This window comes from Propithecus coquereli, unplaced genomic scaffold, assembly GCF_000956105.1.
Source record: "Propithecus coquereli isolate 6110/MARCELLA unplaced genomic scaffold, Pcoq_1.0 Scaffold77, whole genome shotgun sequence".
NCBI classification, from domain to species: domain Eukaryota; kingdom Metazoa; phylum Chordata; class Mammalia; order Primates; family Indriidae; genus Propithecus; species Propithecus coquereli.
In genome coordinates, this window is record NW_012153840.1 from 2,056,039 (window position 1) to 2,077,760 (window position 21,722).

General features: G+C 50.8%; 1 protein-coding gene across 1 annotated transcript; it reads left to right on the plus strand.

Moving 5' to 3' along the window:
- The first annotated feature begins 6 nt into the window (after window positions 1-6).
- Window positions 7-21,255, plus strand: CASP9 (caspase 9, apoptosis-related cysteine peptidase). The gene is made up of 9 exons (XM_012662665.1): window positions 7-232; window positions 3,555-3,810; window positions 11,094-11,128; window positions 11,998-12,174; window positions 12,608-12,697; window positions 13,268-13,415; window positions 18,451-18,630; window positions 19,230-19,339; window positions 20,552-21,255. Exons 1-9 carry the CDS (start codon window positions 101-103, stop codon window positions 20,642-20,644), a joined length of 1,221 nt encoding a protein of 406 aa, XP_012518119.1. The 5' UTR covers window positions 7-100; the 3' UTR covers window positions 20,645-21,255.
- Window positions 21,256-21,722: the final 467 nt, after the last annotated feature.

Genomic DNA, 21,722 nt, shown 5'->3' on the forward strand with positions numbered 1-21,722 from the left:
GGTCCTGGGGCGAGGGCGGGTCCGGAGGACCCGACGGGACGCTGGGGCCGAGGCCCGGAAGCCGACGGAGGCGGCCCGGGGTCCCCGCCGTCTGCCAGCCATGGAGGAAGCGGACCGGCAGCTCCTGCGGCGGTCTCGGGTGCAGCTGGTCAGCGAGCTGCAGGTGGTCCCGCTCTGGGACGCTCTGCTGAACCGTGAGCTCTTCACCCCCGACATGATCGAGGACATCCAGGTACGTCCCCGTCCCCGCGCTTCCCGCGCGGCACGCGGCCTTCCCCGTCGGCGGTGGGTACGGCGAGCACCGCGAGGAGGGTCGCTGAAGCCACAACGAGGCTTAATGGCCGAGCTCCGCCCTCTCCCCCGCGTTGTCCTAGCCGGTACCCATCCCCTTCGAGGAACCATTGCGTGGGAACCCCGTTTTCCCTTGCGGAATCGAGCCCGCACAGTCTTCCCGTGGAAGCCAAGGATCCCAGACATCGCTTTGTGGAGTATTTGCTAAAGCGATTCCGCGTCCTGCACCGTCAGCGTGCGCTGTTAGGTAAAAGGAAAATCTGAGGCTCAATTAAATGTTGAAGAATTTGAGTAAGAACCAATTCATGAATTGGGGAACACCGGACTGAAAGAGATTTAGTGTTACGATGACAAAACGTCAGAGGCAAGTATTTATTGGGAAGATGTGGAAGCAAAATAAATTATTTGATTGGTTTGCAATTATAAAATTGCCTTTTTTTAGGTACCTTGTTGGAAAGTCCCTAGTTACACAAGCCTAGGTTAGTTGACTGCTTATGATTGGCTGGGTGGTTTTATTTCTGTCTAACATAAACATTTACCAGAAGTGACCCAAGTTAAGTTTTGCTTATGTTTGCGATTTAAGCAGGATTTGGGGCACTTATGAGGCCTATTTGGTTTTGTCTGCTCAGGGTTTCTTCAGGCTTGGTCTCCATTTTAACTTACTTTAACACTTGGGAGGGGGAGGCATGTGTACTTTCACTTGACTAGCATAGAAGGTCCAGGCACTCACTTTGGCATCAGACTCTCTGGCAGCATGTGCCTGGGCAAGTCACTTACCCCTTTGAGCTTCAGTTTGCTGGGCTGTCAAATGGGAACAACAGTAATGTTGTCATATGGGCTAAACGAGATAATGTGTGTGAAACAGTGCGGTGCCAGGCACAAAGGAAGGGCTCAATGTGCCATGTCCTCTTTGGCCAGCCCCTTATGTGTTGTTTATGTTTTGTAAAAGGGTTTTGGAAATGAGGTTGAGGTTTTCTTTGAAAGCACTTTCACGTCTTTGTCTTGTTCGACCCTCACCACAGGCCTGTGGGGATACAGGAAGTATTTCCTAGGTGAAGTGCAGTGCATGTGAGTGTCTGGCGGGAGACCCCAGCTGGTGCCCTTGGGGGTGCCCTGCAGACTGAGTCTCCAGCTTGCACATCGTCCAGGAGCTTGGCTGGGCCCAGCCAAAGAGTCTTTAATAGGAGACACTGGTCAATTGAGTGTCATATGAATAATTACCGATTAATATAATAATAAAACAAGTCTTATGAGCACCTGCTGTGTGGCCTATACCAGGTAATGGAAATGCTTTGAGGCCACAGTCCTTGCCTCGAGGCACATTTACAGGGGTCACAAGCTCAAATGCCCGTGGAGGCCTGACTGGTTGGCATTATATTGGGTATCCTCTGCACTACCCCCCATCTCCAGCTGAGGATGGTCATACCAGCATGCTGGCCCCATGTCGCCAGATCTTTCACATTTTTAAAGAGAAGCTGGCAATCGTTTTTTTTTTTTGAGGGTCTTGCTGTGTTGCCCAGGGTAGAGTACAGTGGCATCATCATAGCTCACTGTAACCTCAAACTCCTGGGATCAAAGCAATCCTCCTGTCTCAGCCTCCTGAGTAGCTGGGACTACAGGCACATGCCACCACACTGGGCTGATTTTTCTGGTTTTTTTTTTTTTGTAGAAATAGGGCCTTGCTATGTTGCTCAGGCTGGTCTCAAACTACTGGGCTCAAGTGATCCTCCCACCTCAGCCTCCCAAAGTGCTAGGACTACAGACATGAGCTGCCACTGAGCCCGGTTGGAAATCTTGATTTCTCTTTCAAATTCCCTGACATAAAATGTTAGCAAAAAATTCAGAATTTTAAAGAATCTTGTGTGAACCACAAGGTCACCATTTTGCCACCCCTGCTATGGCTGATAAACACACAGGCTTTGGAGCCAGATGGATCTGGGCCCTCATCTTGGCTTTATTACATCTTAGCAAGTTGCAAAAAACCAAAAACAAAGAAAACAAACAAGCAGAAAAAAAAACCCAAAACTTTTCTGTGACTCAGTTTCCCTCATCTATAAAGTGGATAAATTGTAATTTAACCCCTTAAGGTTGTTGAGAGAAAAAAAAATGAAATCATACATTTAACACAGTGTCTGACCGATGGCGAGTGTTTGGCAAATGTTGAGAAATCCTAACACCATGACCTGTTTGCATGTAGCTGGCTGTTTTGCTAGTGAGATTCATCTTCTCATGGACGCTATAGGTCTGTGCTGTTCACTGTAGTAGTCATTAGCCACATGTGGTTATTTAGATGTAAATTTGAAGTAATTAAAATTAAAGTTAAAAATTCAGTTCCTCGGTTGTACTACCTAGGTGCTCATGGGCCACTTGTGGCTGGTGGCTACCATATTGGACAGTGCAGATAAAGAACATTTCTGTCATCGTGGAAAGTTCTCTTGGATAGTGCAGCTGTAGGATATTTGAGGACAGGGTGGTGTCTTATCCCAGTGGATCCCGAGAAACTAGTCCAGTGTTGGGTCTCCAAGGACAGGTAGCAGATAACCCGCATCTTCCTCCTGTCTTAGTGACCGGCCCTGCCATTCTGACACCTGTCTGTTGACCTTGACTGTCCTCTCACCTCTCTCTGTTCCAGCTGCACCATCTTTGCCACCGCCTATCCTGCCTGGGGCTCACTCCTTTTCATTGTCCACCCTGACTCCAGGATGATTTTTTGAAAAGGCAGATCTGACTCTCACTCCCTTCTTAAAACTCACAGGAGGGGCTCCTCCCAGCTCTCAGGATGAATTTCTTAGTCTGGTCACACAAAGGCTGTGACCCTTGCCACTGTCCACCTACCCCCTTATAATTTTCTGGATTCGCTATTTACTTTCTGATGTTTCCTGGGGTTTCAGCCAAGACTTCCCTTCCTGGGGGCTTTGCTGACCCCCCAAGGCTGAGTTGGGTGGTCCTGTACCCTCTCAACCCCATGTGTCTTCCATCTGGGCACTTCTGTCCTTGCTGTGTCATTGCTGGTTTGTCTGATTGCATCCCCCGTTAGGCATTTGCTCCTTAAGGACTGAGGCTGTTCACTTAGCACGGTGCTGGGCACATGGTAGCTGCCTCCAAAATACTGAATAAATAGGTAAGCACTCAGTGCACCTGCAGGCTCCATTTCTGCCCATGTGCCTGATTGTTTAACTTACACTAGAGAGGAAATGGGGGGACAGGTGAGAGCCACATGAAAGTATGTGGGTGATTAGTGTCATGTCTTTCTTTTCAAACAGCGGGCAGGCTCTGGATCTCGGCGGGATCAGGCCAGGCAGCTGATCATAGACCTAGAGACTCGAGGGAGTCAGGCCCTTCCCTTGTTCATCTCCTGCTTAGAGGACACAGGCCAGGACGTGCTGGCGTCATTCCTGCGAACCAGTAGGCAGTCAGCAAAGCTGTTGAAGCCGACCCCAGGAAACCCTACCCCAGTGGTGCTCAGGCCAAAAACACCCAGTCCAGTGGACACTGGTTCTGGAGGATTCAGTGATGTCTGTGAGTATCAAGAGAGTGGTTGATGGGTGGGGAGTGACCGTTGGTATGGCTGGGTGGGCTGAGATTCAGAATTGAATTTTGGCGTTATCTCTCTGAGCCCTCATAGGGATGGGTGGAATATTCTGGTAGGTCTTCAGGAGATTTAATTCTGGCAGTCCCTCCTCTGAAAAGCATGTGCTGAAGTCTCTTTTGGATGTGCCAGGTTTTGTTTTTGTTTTTTCCCTGCCTTTGATAGTGCGTGTCCCCAGTTTTGATCTGTGTTTCTAGATCCAGCTATTGTTTAGGACTTGCCTTTGGGTCCAGGTGGGTGGCTTGGACTAACCCATGCCTGGGGACAGGAGGGAGGCCTCTGCAGAGTCTGCCCCGTACAAACATGCCTTTGCACAGTGTATACCCTTGTCTCCTTCCCTCGCAGCAACCCTGCAAGGCAGGTATCGGACCCGTCCTTGTTGATGAGGTAACTGAGACTCAGGGAAAATATAAAACATTTCAGTGTCCTGTAAGCCTCTTCCCAGTCTAATCCCTCTCCCCTTTTCCCAGGGTAATCTCTGCTCTGACCTCTATCGCTGTGGTCCCTTTTGCTTGGTCCCTTTTGCTCGTGTTAGGGTGGAAAGCTTAGTAGGTGCTCACAGTGAGGGCGGAGAAAGATTTCTCCAGGCAGAGATTGGGATAGGAAGAAGAGGTTTAGATACTTTTCCCTGGGGAGGGGAAAAGGACCAGCGCGGAGGTGGAGAAGGAATAATGTGCCGCCGGAAAACCAGCCACTGAGGCTTTTTAAAGGGGGTTGTGTCCCGACCCGCGGGGTAGTCAACGCGGACCCTGGAGGAGGGAGTGGGAATTGGGAGAGGCAGGAGACACAAGAAATGGAGACAAGACAGGAGTCTGATCAAGTCTCGTTTATTGGCAGTAGGGCAGAGGCTTAAGTAAGGCAGAAAGAGGAAGTAACAGTAAAGGGGCGGTGCTTTCCGAGGCTCTGGCTTTCCAGCCAAAGGATTTCCATTTAAGGAAACCCTCAGGCGGCTTTCAAGGGCTACGTCATAATGGGTAAATGGAAACTTACAAGCTCTTTCGCGGGCTTTTGCAAATGCGTGGGCTTGGTCGGCCATTTTAGATAAGCAGGCCGATCCACATGGCTCGCGGCCATCTTGGATAAGCAGCTGCCGGGCCTCATGGCTCCGGACAGGGTTGTAGAATGGCAGGTGCGGTGGAGAAACTGCTGCACAGGCCCCTTCCTTTCTTCCTGGCGGCAGGTAGATGACAAAAACTGTGAGGATGTCGAAGTCTGAGAGTGACTCCCCTGCCTTTCCTTGGAGAAGGGATTGTTGAGGAGATGTGACTCTGTCCTCGGGATGTGGCTGAGGCCTGGAGCTTGCACCCTGCTATTTGCTCAGGAACTCTTTAGGCTGTAAGAAAACAGATTCTCAAAAAACAATTTTCAACAAGAGACATTTACTCTTTTCCGTCCATTCAGCTCTCTTTAGAAGTTGTGCAAAACAGAACTCCTGCAGAGTGCCTCTTAGGGAGAGAACTGTAGGATTGATCTTTAACTGTTACTGGGGAAATTGCGGGGTTAGGTATTTTCCTGTTAGTTCAGCATGGCCTCCCCTTTCACTTGTCCTTCAGCTTCAGTGGAAATGGAATCCTGTGCACTCTTAGAGTCTGGCTTCTTCACTCTTCATCGTATCTGTGAAATTCATTCACGCTGTTTTGCACATCAGTAGTTCGTTATGTTTTATTGCTGGTGGTTCCTATTCTGAGTAATCCACAATTTCTTTAACCATTCTCCTGTTGATCGACACATGGGTTGTTTGCAGTTAGGGCTTTGTTCCCATGGCAGCACATGGAGATCTAGTGCTTCCTATTTCATGGTTGCCTGGTGGACTGTTGCATGGTATTGATGCTGATAATAATAATAATAGTAATGGTTAACGTTATTGATTACTTACTATTTGCCAGGCACTGTTCAGGTGCTTACACAAACGATCTAATTTAATCTCCCCAACTCTTTTGTAAGGCAGGCGCTACATGTTTCCCATTTTACTATTGAACAGAACGAGTCACAGATTGGGAAATGACTTGCGCCAAACCACACGGCTACTGAGAAGTGGAAACAAGATTGCAGTCCAGGCTTCCCCATTCTTTTTTATTAATTTATTTTTATTTTTTATTTTATTTTATTTTTAACATTTTGAATGCTGAGGGGAACAGGCTTTCCCATTCTGTCTGCTCTGCCGCCGGGTAGCCCTGCATGTGCCTTGTGCTGCTTTTCTCTAGCTAGCCCTTGTCGATGGATGTTGTGTTGTTTCTGCAGTGGCCTTGCATGTCTCTGACTGAGGGATACATGCCTAGAGATGGAATTGTGGGTTCAAGGGTACGTGTTTCCTTCTGATAGATGCTACCAGCTTATATTTCAAAAATGTGTCATTTTTTAATCTTACCAATTATGACTGAGGGTGACCATTGTCCCATATTTTTGCCAACAATGAATATTAACATTTTTTCCTTATGTGATGGGTGATAAGTAGTACCTGAATAAGGAGTGCTGAATAACTGTGATTTTGGACAATCTATTAAAGCAGAGAAACAAACAAACATGATTAGGATATGAAGCTGCATTTGCTTGAAGTATAAGGAAGAAGATTGTTCTGGAATTGTTGATGTTCATTGTTGTTCTGTAAAGAAGGCAGGTAAAATAATGAAGTTCGTCTGTTGTCTGGTTCTGGGAAATGTCAGTTTGAGTTATTTAGGAACAATGGTCTGAACTTGAAACTTCCTGTTCTTTTGTAAGGTATTTTATTTTCTGTTAGTTGTGAATCTTTATTCCTAGGGGGAGCTTATTTCCAAAGGGCAAATAATAATGGCAATAATAAGATCACTTTAAATGTGAATATCACTTTATAGTAAACATAGTGATTTTTTTTTTTTTTTTTAAAGATACAAGGTCTTGCTCTTCGGCCTAGGCTGGAGTGCATCCTCCTGGGCTCAAACAATCCTCCCACCTCAGCCTCCAGAGGAGCTGGGACTACAGGCACATGCCACCATGCCTGGCTAAAATTTTTTTTTTTAGAGACGGTGTCTCTCTATGTTGTCTGGGCTGCTCTGAAACTCCTGGCCTCAAGTGATCCTCCTGCCTCAGCCTCCTGAATAGCTGGAATTGCAGGTGTAAGCTACTGTGCCCAGCCACAGTGTTTTTTCAGGTCATCAAAAATGCCCTATGCAGTGGTAGGCAGGGCAAGCCCCTCTGTTACTAGACTCCATTTACAGGGGAGGAAGCTGGGCTCTGAAAGCAGCACAGTCACAAAGCAAGTTCAAGTGCAGAGCTAAGACTTGGGCCTGGGTCTTCTAGCTTAGTACAGTGACTGCACCATTTACCCTGATGCTGCTGAGAGATATCCTTTTTAGGTGCTGGGCCTTAGACTCCTGAGGACTGCACAGGAATGTTTCCCAAGGTAGGTTTCATGGTGACCCACAAAGAAAGAGCTCTGTAGTCATGTAAATGTGGGAAAATCTGGATAAGCACGAGTAGGGCCACCAACAGGACTTCACAGAGTCTTTAATAAGCTGTGCGGGAAAGGGTGCTGTAAATCAGCGTTTGTCAAGCGGGGGCAATTTTGCCCCCACCCACCAAGGGACATTAGGCAATGTCTAGAGACATAGTTGGTTGTTATAGCAGAGGGTAGGTGGACGCTACTGGCATCTGGTGGGTACAGGCCAGGGATGCTGCCAAACATTCTAAGACAACTTTTTACTGTAAAGAAGAATCTGGCCCACAGCGTCAGTGCTGGGTTGAGTATACATACTGCTCTGGAGTATGCGTGTCAATGAATGACAATAATAGCCATATCAGTTTTATTGAGCTTTTAATATGTCACACATTGTTTTATGTGCTTTGACATGTATCAATCATTTGAGGCCTTACCACAATCCTGTGAGGTTGGTAGTTGCTCCTCTGATCCCATGATGCAGATGGGGAGAACAGAGGCCCAGAGACTCTGAGCTACCTGCTCAGTGTCACACAGCTGGTGAGTGGTAAAATCGGGCTTTGAACCCAAGTACTCAGGCTCTGAAGTCCAGACTCATTCCGTCATTGCCTCATAAAGAACGAATGGCTCATTGTCTTTCTTGTCCCTGTATTTGTGTCATTTAGTCATTAGCTTACTCAAGTATTTGTTAGGTACCTGCTGAGTTCTAGGCATCAGCTAGGAGTTGGGGGAGCAGCATTGAATAAAGATGCACAGTCCTTGCTTTCACGTGGAGAGGGACAGACATTTAATTCATGCCTGCACAATTAGGTCTTTACTCACAGCTGTGGTCAGTGCTTTGAAAAAGTTGAACACAGTGCTTTGGGAGTGCATGCCACAGGGGGCTCACCAGAGAGGGTGGCTTTGTCTTTAAATTTTTGAGGGAAAATGCTGTTTCCTTCAGAATGGAATTAACTTTCTTAGTTTCAGACATGACGCCTCATGTGTTACTGCTTATCCCAGCCAGGACCTCTTGCATGGGAGGGCTGGGAGAGCTATTGGTGGCTATATTAGTCAGAGTTCTCCAGAGATGCAGAATCAATAGGATATAGATAGATAGATAGACAGATACACACATATATAAGAAAGAGATCTATTATAAGGAATTGGCTCATGCAATTATGGAGGCTGAGAAGTCCCATGATCTGCTGTCTGCAAGCTGGAGACCCAGGAAGGCTGGTGGCGTACTTCCAGTCTGAGTCTGAAGGCCTGAGAACCAGGAGTGCCGATGGTGTAAGTCCCAGTTCAAAGGCAGGAGAAGACTGATGTTCTAGATCAAGTGGTCAGACAGGAGGAGATCGAATTTTCCCTTCCTCCACTTTTTTGTCCTATTCAGGCCCTCAGTGGATTGGATGAGGCCCACCTACATTGCAGAGGGCTGTCTGCTTTACTCAGTCTACCCATATCAAATCCCAGTCTCATCCCAAAGCACTCTCACAGACGTAACCAGAAATAGTGCTTAACCGAATATCTGGACGCCCTGTGACCCAGTCAAACTGACACATAACATTAACATCACAGTGGCTTTCTCTGCTCATGCCTTACCCGGGGTGGAACTTTCTTGAAAGTAGAAGTTGACTCTTTAGCCCTCCCTGGCACCCCGGCCCCTCCACTCTGGGGCTGGTGGCTGTGCTCACCTTCCGTTACCACTCAGACTCCCTGAGCCTCCCACTCCCCGCTGGCAAGTGGGGATAAACGACAGTACTTACTTGCTGCGGGGACTGCTCTGAGGAGTAAGTGTAGCAGTGCATGGCAGGACTTTTGGGGCGTCGCGTTCAGTGAGCACTTGGTTGGGTAGGTCAGCTCTGCTTCCTTCTGTGATTTCTGAATTGCCAAGGGCTGGGGAGGGGCTAGTCCTAGGGGCATCTACCCTTCTGTAGGGTCCCCCATATCCCCGCACCCCCGCTTTCTTTCCGTCATGACTGAGAATCACAGAGAGCCTTGACCATTCTGTAACCCAACCAGCCACAGGTTTTTCCCAGCAGGCTTGAACCCAAACCAGGGCCTTGACCATTCCCAGGCACTGACAAAGGTATCTAAGCCTGCCAGAAAGAAACTAGCCCCAGCCCTGAGCCATATTCCTTAACCCTCCTATAAACACACCCTGACCCCCTTGCTGTGGACGTACCTGGGTAGGACACCCCTCTCATTGCCGTCGCGAGGATCACTGCAGCCCACTCTGTGCCTAAGTTCCCCTGAAAAATGCTCTGCACTGAGCACCCTGGTGTTTACTGCTGCTTTCTTTGGAATCACAATTGACCCCATCTCGGGATGGTTTGGGGTACTCCCTTGTGGATACTCCCCTGCTGTTGCTTTTGGGGAGATTCCAGCCGTGGGTTCAGTGGGACGAAATGCCTTCCTTCCCTCGGGCAGCAGAGAGGATGTGCTTTCCCCCTTCTCTTTGTGTTCGAGACATGGGCACATGCTCAGTGACTCTCAGGCTGTAAGACTGATCTTTCTGCACATACACTTAGCCATGCGTTTTGTCGTCCCCATGGGAGCCACCATGTTGTGAGAAATTGCTCTCGGGTACCACGTATCTGACCATGACATCCTCCTTGAGGGTCCCCGAGCATGCCATGCTCTGGCAGGCCTCGCTGTCTTTGTGCTGTGCCGTCTGCCTGAATGCCTTCCCTACCTTTCTTTTGGTGCTCCTTTGTTGACTTCTCCACCACAGACCCCTGTAGCCTGTTCCCCCCGCCTCCCATAGCCATTTTGTTTTGTCCATTGATAGTGCTCATGGGGGAATGAATGAATTCCTCAGTAGTAGAAAATGGTTACAATTCTGGGGTGCAGTGGAATTTTGGCAATGAGCAAACATTCTCAGAATTAAATCTGTGGACTATAGGAGTCTTCAGGCTAGGTAAAACCATTTCTAATTTGAAAAATGGGGTGTAAGTGCTTTTCTGGTATGGCTTCTAAACTGGCAAGAGAATGGTTCCCAGCAAGAGGTCCAGACCCGCTCTAAGCAAGGAGTGGTACCATCGTTGGAACTTGAGTACAGGTTTCACCACAACCTGGAGGTAGCCACTGTGTTCTTGTTTAAAAAAGAAATGTCTGACGACATTATAGGCTGGTGGCCAGTTAAGTTCTTGCTAAGTGAAATGAAAACTCTTTGACGTTAAAGGAAAGGGACCATCTTTATTCATTTGTTCATTCTGCAAATATTTCCTGAGGACCTACTGTGTGCTGGGCCCCGTGGACTCTGCAGACAGCCAGCATCTGCTCTCCTGGAACTTCCCTTACCCCTTTCTGTTCTGGAGTTTCACGTGAACGGAATCACACTGTCTACACTCTTCTGTGTCTGGATTTTACGCAGCGTAATGTTTTCAAGGTTATCAACAGCGTTGCATGAATTAGTAGCTTGTTCCTTTTTGGGCTGTGTGGTGTTCCCTTGTATGGCTGTATCGCAACTTACATACCCATCAACTTGTGTTGGATTGGTTGTTTCCAGATTGGGGCATGATGAATAAGGCCTCAGTGACCATTCTTGGCTAATTCCCTAATATTTTGTACCCACATATACTCATTTCTCTTGGACATATATCTGAGGGTAGACTTCCTAGTCAGAGGGTAGGTGTGTGTTTATTAGAACCTTTTACAGATATCCAGGGTGGCTTTGCTGCTTGATTCTCCCACTGGCAGAGCCTGAGGGCCCCCAAGTTCCTGCTCCCCTCTGTGTTGCAGGGCTGTCCTCACAGAGTCCCTTGCCCCTCCCTTGTTGGACTGTGACATTCATGTCCTCTTTCTCTGTCTCTCCAGGTGCTCCCAAGACACTGAAGGGAAATGCAGATTTGGTGAGTCTTCGTGTGATTTGGGGCCAGTTGCTTGGGCTCTGGGCCCTTCCCTCTCCACTGGCCACCTCCTTCCCTGCAGCTGTGTCAGGAGCCCAGGGAACCCAGCATGGCTGGAGAGTAGGGTTCCAGTCCCAGCCTTCCTGGCTCACTGTCCCTGCCCAGCACTTGCTAACATAGCTTGCTCAACCCTGCTCTTCCTCATGTGTGAAGACAGGGGACAGACCTCAGGAGGGGCAGGCCACGGGCTCGGCCGTGTACCCCCATCCCAAGTCACCACTGTCTCATCACAAGCATTCATTCTGTGCCTCCCGTGTGCCCTGGGCTCTGCTGGGGTTCCCTGGGGAAGAGCCATCAGTCTAGCAGGGGACAGAGAAGTTAGGCAAATGAATACATATTTAATAAGCACAAACAGTGATACGTACTCTAAACAAAAGGAACAGGCTTCCATGGGAGAGAATTACATGGGGAAGGCGCTTAGGGAAGGAGCAGCCTCAGACGCTCGGTTGTGGGGGGGGCCTGGGCACGAATTCTCAGGTGCGCCCTGGACTAGGTGACCTGTAAGGTCCTTTTGGGGTGAATGTTTGAGTTGTTGGATTTCCAAGCCGGCAGCTCCCATCCCTGAATACTAGGAGCGATTCTTCTCTCCGGAGTTTAGTCGAACTGCTAGTCCCTACCCGTCTGTCCTGCGGGTGGTTCTCTCCCGCCTGCAGTGCTGGCTGGAGACCCCACTACTCCAGCCATGGGAGGGCAGACCCCTTTTCCTGCCCCGTCTCTCCAGACTGTTAACCACATAAGTGAGAACCACGGGTGGCCTCCTCCTGGGGAGTGCGCTGAGGCCGTGAGTTTATGTTGGTCCCTGTGCCGGGCAGGCGTACGTCCTGAACGCGGACCCTTGTGGCCACTGCCTCATCATCAACAATGTGAACTTCTGCCCAGACTCGGGGCACAGCACCCGCACCGGCTCCAACATCGACTGTGAGAAGTTGCGGCGCCGCTTCTCCTTGCTGCATTTTGCGGTGGAGGTGAAGTGCGACCTGACCGCCAAGGTACCGTCACTGCCTGTGGGGGCGAGTGGGGACGTGGCCCTGTGAGGGACCCCGAAAGCCAGCTGACTGTCCAGGCGAGCCCTTACATCTGTAGGACTGTAGGGGGGCAGACTGGCCCGGTGGTTACACAGTCAAGCTTCAGACTCAGCGAAGCCTGGGCTTAAGGACTGGCTCTCCCGGCTACCTGCTGGGTGACCTCCTGTGCCTCAGCTTCTGTGTCCAGAAAGCGGGATAATACCCACCTTGTCATGGGGATTAGGTGAACGGTGCCCAAGCATAGCAAATGGTGGCCGTTAGTACCGCTGTGACTGTCTTTACTTCAGTACCGGCCCCTGGGAGCTGAGGAAGTGCTGTCCCCAGGCCTTTGGGCCGGGCCCTCTCACTGCCTGGAAATCTGTCCGTGCTTCCGGCTCACTCGTGCCTTCCCTCGTAGAAAATGGTCCTGGCTTTGGTGGAGCTGGCCCGGCGGGACCACAGCGCTCTGGACTGCTGCGTGGTGGTCATCCTCTCCCACGGCTGTCAGGTAGGAGGCCCCCTCCACTCTGCCCTGCTCTGCGGGTATAGGCTGTGCTGAGAGGCTGTGCAGGAGCCCCGTCCCTTCCTGTGTCCAGAATACCCTTGGCTTTGTGGGAAAGAGCTGTGGAGCTGTGGGGCCCTGTCCACCTCCTGTTTTTTTCTCAGGAGCCATCTGGTCCTCTGAGGAGTTGGCTGTGCCCTCCTGCATCAGAGGTTCCTGGATCGCTGATTTCAGCGGTCGGGTTGGGGCCCAGGAATTGCATTTCTTACAAGTTCCCAAGTGATACTGATGCTGCTGGCCCAGGGCCCACACTCTGAGAACCACTGGTCTAGCCGAAGCTGGCCGGCATGCTGCAGCTGGGCCACCTGGCCCCTAGAGGCACATGCGTGTGAGACGCCTGATTAGATGCTGACCATGGCCCTTCCAGAGCCAACCTGTTCTGTCTAAATCAGCCTCGTGCCCCTGGCTGGGACCTTCTGAATACTTGGTCCCACCTCACAAAACCTCTGAACAGGCTGTTGGATTCCTTCCTACCCTCTCTTCTTGACTTTGTAACCGGGGTTCTTGGTCTTTTAGGCCAGCCACCTCCAGTTCCCAGGGGCCGTCTACGGCACAGACGGATGTCCTGTGTCCATCGAGAGAATCGTGAACATCTTCAACGGGACTGGCTGCCCCAGCCTGGGAGGGAAGCCCAAGCTCTTTTTCATCCAGGCCTGTGGCGGGGGTAAGCAGCTCCTCGACCTCCTGGCCGGCAGATCTGGTGGGGAAGGAGCCTCCGCCTGCTTCCTTCTCACCCAGCCCCTCAGAGTCCTGGGGATCTCTCTGGGCGGTTGGAGGGTCCCACCATGGCAGCAGCTCCACCTCACTGGAGCAGGCCGCAGCCCTGTCTGCTCTCTAGAGGTTGGAGTCATGGCACAGCAGCACCGTGGGCACCTGTAACTGGCAGCCTCAGCTCCAGACGCTTGGCACAAACACACTCCAAGCAGAGTGGAGAGGAAAAAACCCTCTTTAATTTCCTTGTTGTCATTCCCCAACCTCCATCAACTCCATGCCTTTTCCGCCGTCACAGAGAAAGGGAGGCCATAGCCGAACCGCAAGGAGAAACTAAAGAGTTTAATTGTGGGAATTCCCAAGGGCCGGGTCCAGGGGATTTGAGGACTAGGTTAAGGATTATTTGTAGTTTTGCCGTATGCCCTGATTTTAAACCTAACCCCTACTTACTGTTACCTGATTTTCTTGTAAAATAAAAAAAGAAAGAAGAGAGAGAAACATTGGGTTTCCTGGCTTGTGGGTCATGACAGGAATATTGGAAACACTAGAAGTTCTTTCCCAGGGAGTCCCCTGTGCCCTGGGCTCTCCAGGAGCTGGAACATTAGAAAGGTGTATTGGTTCCTTGCCCCGTAGCCTGATCTGCCAGGGAAGTGGGCATCGTTATCCCACAGAAATGTCCAGCTAGTGCAGGGGGCATCATATCTGCTGACAGCCTGTGACATGGGCGCCTGTGGTGTATTTCTTCTGTGCCCTTTCTACTGTCCCGTACTGTTCCACACTGGCAGGGTAGGGTGGGGCCTGTGTAGGAGAGCAGGCTCTGGTCACATGATTCATCCAGTAAGTGTTCATCGAGCACCTGCTTATACACCAGGTGTGTTAGGTGCTGGGGATAGAGGGAAGATAGGGTCTCAGGCCCCTGAAATGTATAATTTGAAATGAACTATATTAAGTCACTGTCATGACCCCCGTCTACAGCTTGGCCACAAGTGACTGAGGACACTTCATTCAACCCTGGATTGGCTACTCACTCATTGTATTATATGGTCCTAGGCCAGTCAACCTCTAGAAACGTTGGCAAATGGGGAGAATAACAGAACCCACCTGGTGGTGTTACCATGCCAATATCCAGTGCACTAATTAGTTTACAATGCCTGGTTCATTTTATCAGCTGAAAACCCAGACTCCCCCCATTCCCCCATCCTGGAAGACACAGTGCCCCCTACTCCCCTGTTGCCAGCGCAGTTACCTCAGCATACCAGCATTAGGAAGCGGGAGGCAGCTGCTCCTGGGGGTTGTAGACGTCCTGCTCTAACTCACCTTTTTTCTTATCCAAAATGCGTGGTCGAGTGATGCTCTCACTCTGAAGCCTGTGGCCCCTCTCCCATGCGAATCAAATGGAAGGTGGAGAGGGCAAGGCGTCACGAATGAAGGTAGGCGGAGTGCCCGCCTTCTGGACAGTTTGCCCGTCTTGTGCACCCCTCCCCCATCCATTCTCAGCAGCAAGGAGGACCTTTGTCATGTGCATGGCTGCAGTGTCACTCTTTGGACTCCTTAGCGGGGCCTATAGGCCTTTGATGACAGGCCCCTGCCACTTTTGTCCCCCGCCCCCCAACAAGGCTCAATCTTCCCAGGATGTCCCAGGCTCTTCCTTGTTCCTCTGCCTTGTCCCCTGGCTACCTCTGAATCATCCATCTTTGGTTACAACTTACTGTCACTGTCTCTAGGAAGTCTCTAAACACCCTCTTCCTTGTACAAGGTCAAGGTTAGCTGGCCCCTGTGATCTTGCAGGCCCTGTTCTTCTGCTGCCATATCACTTTCTCCTTGGATTGGGATGGCCTCATCCCTGGTCAGCTCTGAGGGCGGAACTAGGCCTGCTGTCCCCCAGCCGGGCCCCAGCCTGGCACGGAGCTCACAGACTGCCTGCATCTCATGTGGATTCTAATTTTTGAATTTGAAGTAGAACCGTATAAAAATATCTCTGAACAGAATTTGAAATAATTCAGATTCCTGCCATTAAAACAAAACAAAAGAAAACTTACTGGGAACGGCAAGATTTCCAAGCTCTGGAATGCAGTGAGTAAGATGCCCTCTTTGGAGTTCTGGTCCCTGCTTTGCCCCTGGCAGGCTGCGTGACCTGGTGTTTATCGCTGTTGCCACATGGTGGCGCCACGTCAGCTGAGAACAGAAATACACAGATAAGTCCCGTTCTCTGCCACTGTCTGGCGGGTGTCCTGTTTATGTGCGTCAGCGCACCTGCCCTGCATTTTGGTGACTCTTGTATTGCTATTTCAACACTCACTGTTGTAATAATTTAAAACAATTTAAAAATCCCGCAACACATCCTCCCCTTCATTAAGAGGTAGCACGGCACCAGGGCTGGAAAAACATGCCCCAAAGTCATTAATTTTGGTGTGGGATGTCAGCGTGATATAGCACAAAACAGCAGGACACACTTGGCTGAAGGCACGTGGCCGCCTCTGTGAGGCCAAGCTGTCAATTTTGGGGTGACCCCTCTTGAGAATTTTAGAGGTCACGTGGAGGAGGCAGAAAGCAACAGCAATGTGCTGCGGTGGTTGTGGACTTCATGTGCGGAGGGAACATCGCCTCCGCCCACTGTGTGTTTATTCTTACGGGGAAGTGAGTCTTGCCTTGCAGGGAGTTTTGCATTAACGAGGCTGTCTAAGAACCAAGCTGTGCACAAGATGCATCGCCCTGCAGGCTGGGCCTTCGTGTCACATTTGCAGGATGGGGATGACGCAGGAATGGAGGTGCAGTAGCATCCCCCATCTGGCCCGCTCTTCCCCTTTCCCCACACCCCCTCTGTGATCCCGGTGTCTGCTCTCCGTTTTTGGGAGGCAGTCTCTCTGCTCACTCCTGTTTCCTTGGGCCATTCTGGTGGCACCCCCACTCCAGTGCCCCCTGCCGCTGCTGCAGCAGGCTGCCCAGGCACACCAGACACAGTCCCCCACTCACGTCCTGGGCGTCCTCCCTCTGCTGCTGCACAGACACCTGGGGTAGATTCCAGAATCTCTACCAAGAACGCAGCCAGCAGCGATGAACTGAGAAAGCTAGAGACGAGTATGGCTTTTGCAGATATGAGAGGCCCCACGTTGCAGGCTGGGGGCCCTCTGGGGGAAGCAGCAGGGTGGGTGAGAGGCAAAACCTCTAGGGCAGAGGCCTGCTCCCCTGCATGTTATCCGAGAGAATTCAGATTGCCAGCAGCTCCGGAGCTTTAGCTGTGTGGAGTGAGAGGTCAGTAGATGTTATTATTATGGGGTTGCCAGAACCATCTCTGTCCCCTGCAGGTGGGCCCCCAGCTCCCTGTGTGAACTGTGCCCTCCCTCCGACACGTCGATCCAGCCACACCAACCTGCTACCTCTGCAGCCCGACGTGTGCCGTCTGTCCCACCAGGACTGTTCTCCCTGTTCTCTCGCATCAGAGCCTGGGTCATTGTCACCTTCTCCAGGAGTGTTTCCCTAAGGGACCCTCTGGACCACTTAACTCTGCCCTCTGCCTTTTTCTTTTTCTTTTTCTTTTTCTGAGACAGAGTCTTGCTCTGTTGCCCGAGCTAGAGTGCCGTGGCATCAGCCTAGCTCACAGCAACCTCAAACTCCTGGGCTCAAGCAATCCTCCTGCCTCAGCCTCCCGAGTAGGGGACTACAGGTGCACACCACCACACCCAGCTGATTTTTCTATTTTTTGTAAAGACAGTGTCTGGCTCTTGATCAGGCTGGTCTCGAACTCCTGACCTCAAGCGATTCTCCCGCCTCTGCCTCCTAAAGTGCTAGAATTACAGGTGTGAGACATCACACCCAGCCAGAGATATTTTTTTATTACTGAGTCTCCTTTCTAGTTCTAAGTCTGTTTAGATTTTCTATTTCTTTGTGACTTAGTCTTAGATTTTGTGTTTCTAGGAGCTCGTCCGTTTCATCTAGGTTTCATCCGATTTGTTGGTGTGCCGTGGTTCACAGTGCCCTCATTCATATTCCTTTTTTATTTCTGTGGAATTGGTAGTAATGTCCCCACCGTCATTTCTGATTTTACTAATGTGAGTCTTTTCTCTTCTTAGTCCATCTAGCTAGAGGTTTGTTAATTTCGTTGATCTTTTTGAAGAACCGACTTTCGGTTTCATTGATTTTGCTCTATTTTTCTATCTTCGTATTTTGTCGATGTCTACCTTATATGGCTTTTTTTTCCCTTTAATCCAAGCCTCAGTGTAACTTGAGGGCACAGTTTATTCACTCTGAGCTTTTAGCACCTGAGACAGAAGGACCCATCTTCTCCTTCCCTGTGTCTTTCCTTGGTGTCTGTGTTGATGCTCCGCACCCCAGGGTGCCCCGTAGATGTACGCCTATCTGCCTCTGTGTCACAAACCGGGAGTTTGAAGAAGGCTTCGTAATAACCCGTGGGAAATCCTCTATGGATTTGCCTGTTCTGGATATTTCGTATAAGTGGCATCATGTATCATGTGGCCTTTTATGACGGCTTCTGTTCTCAGCACAGTGTTTCCAGGTTCACCGTGTCGCAGTAGCAGGTATCGGCGTTTCAGTCCTTTTTAAGGCTGGATAATGTTCCTTTGCTGGATAGACCATGTTTACTTTGTCCATTCATGCATTGATGGACGCTGGGTTGTTTCCACCTTTTGGCTATTGTGAACGGTGCTGCCGTGCACACCTGTGCGTAAGTTTTTGTTTGAATACCTGTTTTCCATTATTTTAGGTGTATATCCTATAACCTGTTTTTATAGCAGTTTTTAAAATTTCTGTATTCCCCTTTCTTCCCCCAAATTTGACCTTGTGAACATGCTTTGTTGTAGAAAAAAGTAAAGTTTCCGTTTGCTGCTCATGTGTGCCCAGCACTAGGACCCTGGCTTGAGAGGGAGTCAGGTGGTCTTGGATGGGGGCAGGGTAGATGGACCAAGAAATGAGGCGAGAGCCCCGGTCTGTGAGTTTCAGTGGCAAGTGGTGTTTGTTTTTGCTTCCCGCAGGGCAGAAAGATCACGGGTTTGAGGTGGCCTCCACTTCCCTTGAAGACAGGGCCTCTGGCAGTAACCCGGAGACAGACGCCACCCCGTTCCAGGAGGGCTCTGGGACCATTGACCAGCCGGATGCCGTGTCGAGTTTGCCCACCCCCAGTGACATCTTTGTGTCCTACTCCACCTTCCCAGGTGAGCACATGAGGAGCGCTCGTCGTCCCAGCCAGTGGGCTTCCCGTCTGTCCTGGAGGCAGCTGTGCTCTGAAAGGAAACACCTGGGCGTGAGCCCTGGTTCTGCCTCTTGCCACCTGTGTAACCCTGAGCAAGGGACTTCACTTCTCTCAGCCTCAGCTCAGGCTGAAGGGGCGAGGATGCACGGTAGGGCACACGCCCTCACCGCCTCACCCTGCCTCAGCCTTCTCAGCTTTAGAATGGGAATAGTAATCGCACCTCGGGAGTTGTCATGGGGGATTAAACAGAGGGCTGGCTCCTCACCGAGCACGGTGACGGCACATGGCAGGTGCCACAGGTGGTAGTTTCCTTCCCTTCTTATCCCTTGGGCGAGTCCCTTCACTTCTCTGAGGCTGGCTTCCTTGTCAGGAAGGAGGGAATCCTAGCCGAGGCAGGAGGGGTCATGAAGATGAAACAAGATCACGATGGGGCAGAGCTGCAGGGGTGAGGCTGCTCCTGCAGGATGTGTGAACAGGTCCAAGTCTGGAGGTCCCCGAGACTGCGTGCATGGTAGGGGAGGGGTGGCTCTCCAGCAAAGTTCAGCCTTCCTCCTTCTGAAGGTTTTGTCTCCTGGAGGGATCCCAAGAGCGGCTCCTGGTACGTGGAGACCCTGGACAGCATCTTTGAGCAGTGGGCTCCCTCGGAGGACCTGCAGTCCCTGCTGCTCAGGGTGAGTGCTGCCTCCCTCCTCGAAGGGGAGGGGGCTCCTGGTGGGGGGAAGGTGCCCTTCTCAGGGCAAGGTGGTGGGGGCGAGCAGGGCACCAGGCCCAAACCAAAGGTAAAAGGCGGTAGGACCCCCTCTGCCTCTGAGTCCTGGCTTGCCGTGAGTCAGTGCTTTTGTTTCTCTTTGAGAGACGTTGCTACCAGTGGTGACATTTGCCTTTTACTCAAGGGGCTGCCCTCCCTGTGTCCTCTGAGGTTCCCAGGCTGACACCCCCAGCTCTCCCACTGATGGAGCCTGTCCTCAGTGCCAGGGTGGGATGGCTCACTGGCTAGAGCCTGGCACCCCCGAGGGTGGGTCATGGGGCCCCTCCCTGCACCTGTTGCTCCACTGTAGTCTTCTCCTCTGGTCCCGCAAGAATCACAAATCCCTCTTTAGGGCTGGGCACTGTGGCTCACGCCTGTAATCCTAGCACTCTGGGAGGCCGAGGCAGGAGGATCGCTTGCGGTCAGGAGTTTGAGACCAGCCTGAGCAAGAATGAGACCCTGTCTCTACTAAAAATTGAAGAATTAGCCTGGTGTCGTGGTTCGCACCTGTAGTCCCAGCTACTTGGGAGGCTGAGGCAAGAGGATTGCTTGAGCCCAGGAGTTGGAGGTTGCCGTGAGCTATGATGATGCCACTGTACTCTACCCAGGGTGACAGAGTAAGACTCTATCTAAAAAAAAAAAAACCCACCAAAAAACCAATACCTCTTTAGTACATTCATTTCTCAAGAGGCTCCAGGGAGACGACAGACGGGGAAGGGTGGCCTGGTAGGGCCAACACACTCCATGGAAACCCCGCTCAGAGCGGTTGCTTCCTCCCAGGGTCCCAGCCCTCCTGGCTACCTTCGGGAAGTAGCACATGGGGGTCCCTGCTGCTCTGCTTGAGGGCTGGGACCACCCCTTGCTCCTGTGGGAGGAGCTGGTCCCTGCGCATTGCAGAGCAGAGCTGGGGTGGGTATTAACATTTCACTCTGATTTGAACATGATAAATTTTGAAATTTGAGTTTTTTAAACTTATATTTGAGGTGCTTGTTCATTAAATCTCCTGGGCAAGGATGCAGTCAGAGCTGTTTGTCAAGTGTGGGTTTAGTGGACATCCCCCCAGCCCCTCTTTTGAATTTGTCCTTCACTCCAGAGAACTGAACTCACAGACTTCCCTGTGGTCATGTTTTCACAGGTTGCTAACGCTGTTTCGGAGAAAGGGATTTACAAACAGATGCCTGGTTGTTTTAATTTCCTCCGGAAAAAACTTTTCTTTAAAACACAGTGAGGCCTGGACTCCTCACCCTGCCTTATCTTGTGCTCCAGAACCTTCCTTCTCTAGGCCCGGTGGCGGCTGAGGCCTGGACTTCCCTACAACTCAGGGACATGCAGCCTGTGCAGGGTCTGATCTTTCCCTGTTGTGCCAGGCTCTTAGTAGCTTCCAGACTGGACACACACGCTGAGCCGTGGCGGAAGAGGGACAGAAGAATGCCATGGATACCAAGTGGCCTCTTCACCAGTGGCTGGTCCTGGGCTAGTGACTGTGGCCTGTGAGCCCTGTGTCTTCTCTAGACGGGGCTTAACCCCCACACTATGACGTGGGGGGCTATCCTGTGTGTTGTAGGATGTTTAGCGCCATCCCTGGCCTCCACCCACTCCATGCCAGCAGCACCTGTCCCCCAGTAGTGCCAACTAAAAATATCTTCAGACATTGCCAGATATGCCCTGGAGGACAAAAGTGCCCCCACTCAGCAAACACTGATCTGCAGAGAGTTTTGCTGATCTCTCTTAGATCAGCAAGCCGGGGGCTTCTAGAGTCTGAACAGCTGGAATCTGTGAATTCTAAATGAAGTTTTAAAAGTTGTTAATTTTTTCTGTATTGCATTATTCTTAACAAATAAATCTTGGACAAATATGGACTCTCTTTGCCTATTTCCCTCCTCATTTTGCTCGAACATTTTGTTCTTCCATATAAAGGAGACTTTTGTTTTTTTCAGAACATTTCCCCATGTCTTTGGGGGTCTTGCTATGTTGCTCAGGTTGGCCTCAAAGTCCTGGGCTCAAGCGATCCTCCTGCCTCAGCATCCAAAGTAGCTGAGAGTGCAGGCACATGCCACCGAGCCTGGCCTCATTTCCCCCTATCTTATTTCACTTGGTCCCTGTCCCATCCCAGAAGGGCAACTAGGGTGGGAACCATGTGCTCAGGGAGGGTAAGTCTCTTGTCCCAGGGAACACAGTTATCCAGTGGAGAGACCTGGCTGGAACCTGGGTCTCCTGAGTCCCAGCCTATGCCTACCATGTGCCTTGCTTGCCAAGGCCCCCCCTGGACTGCAGTGTGAGTGTGTGTGCAATGGCGAGATGCTGGG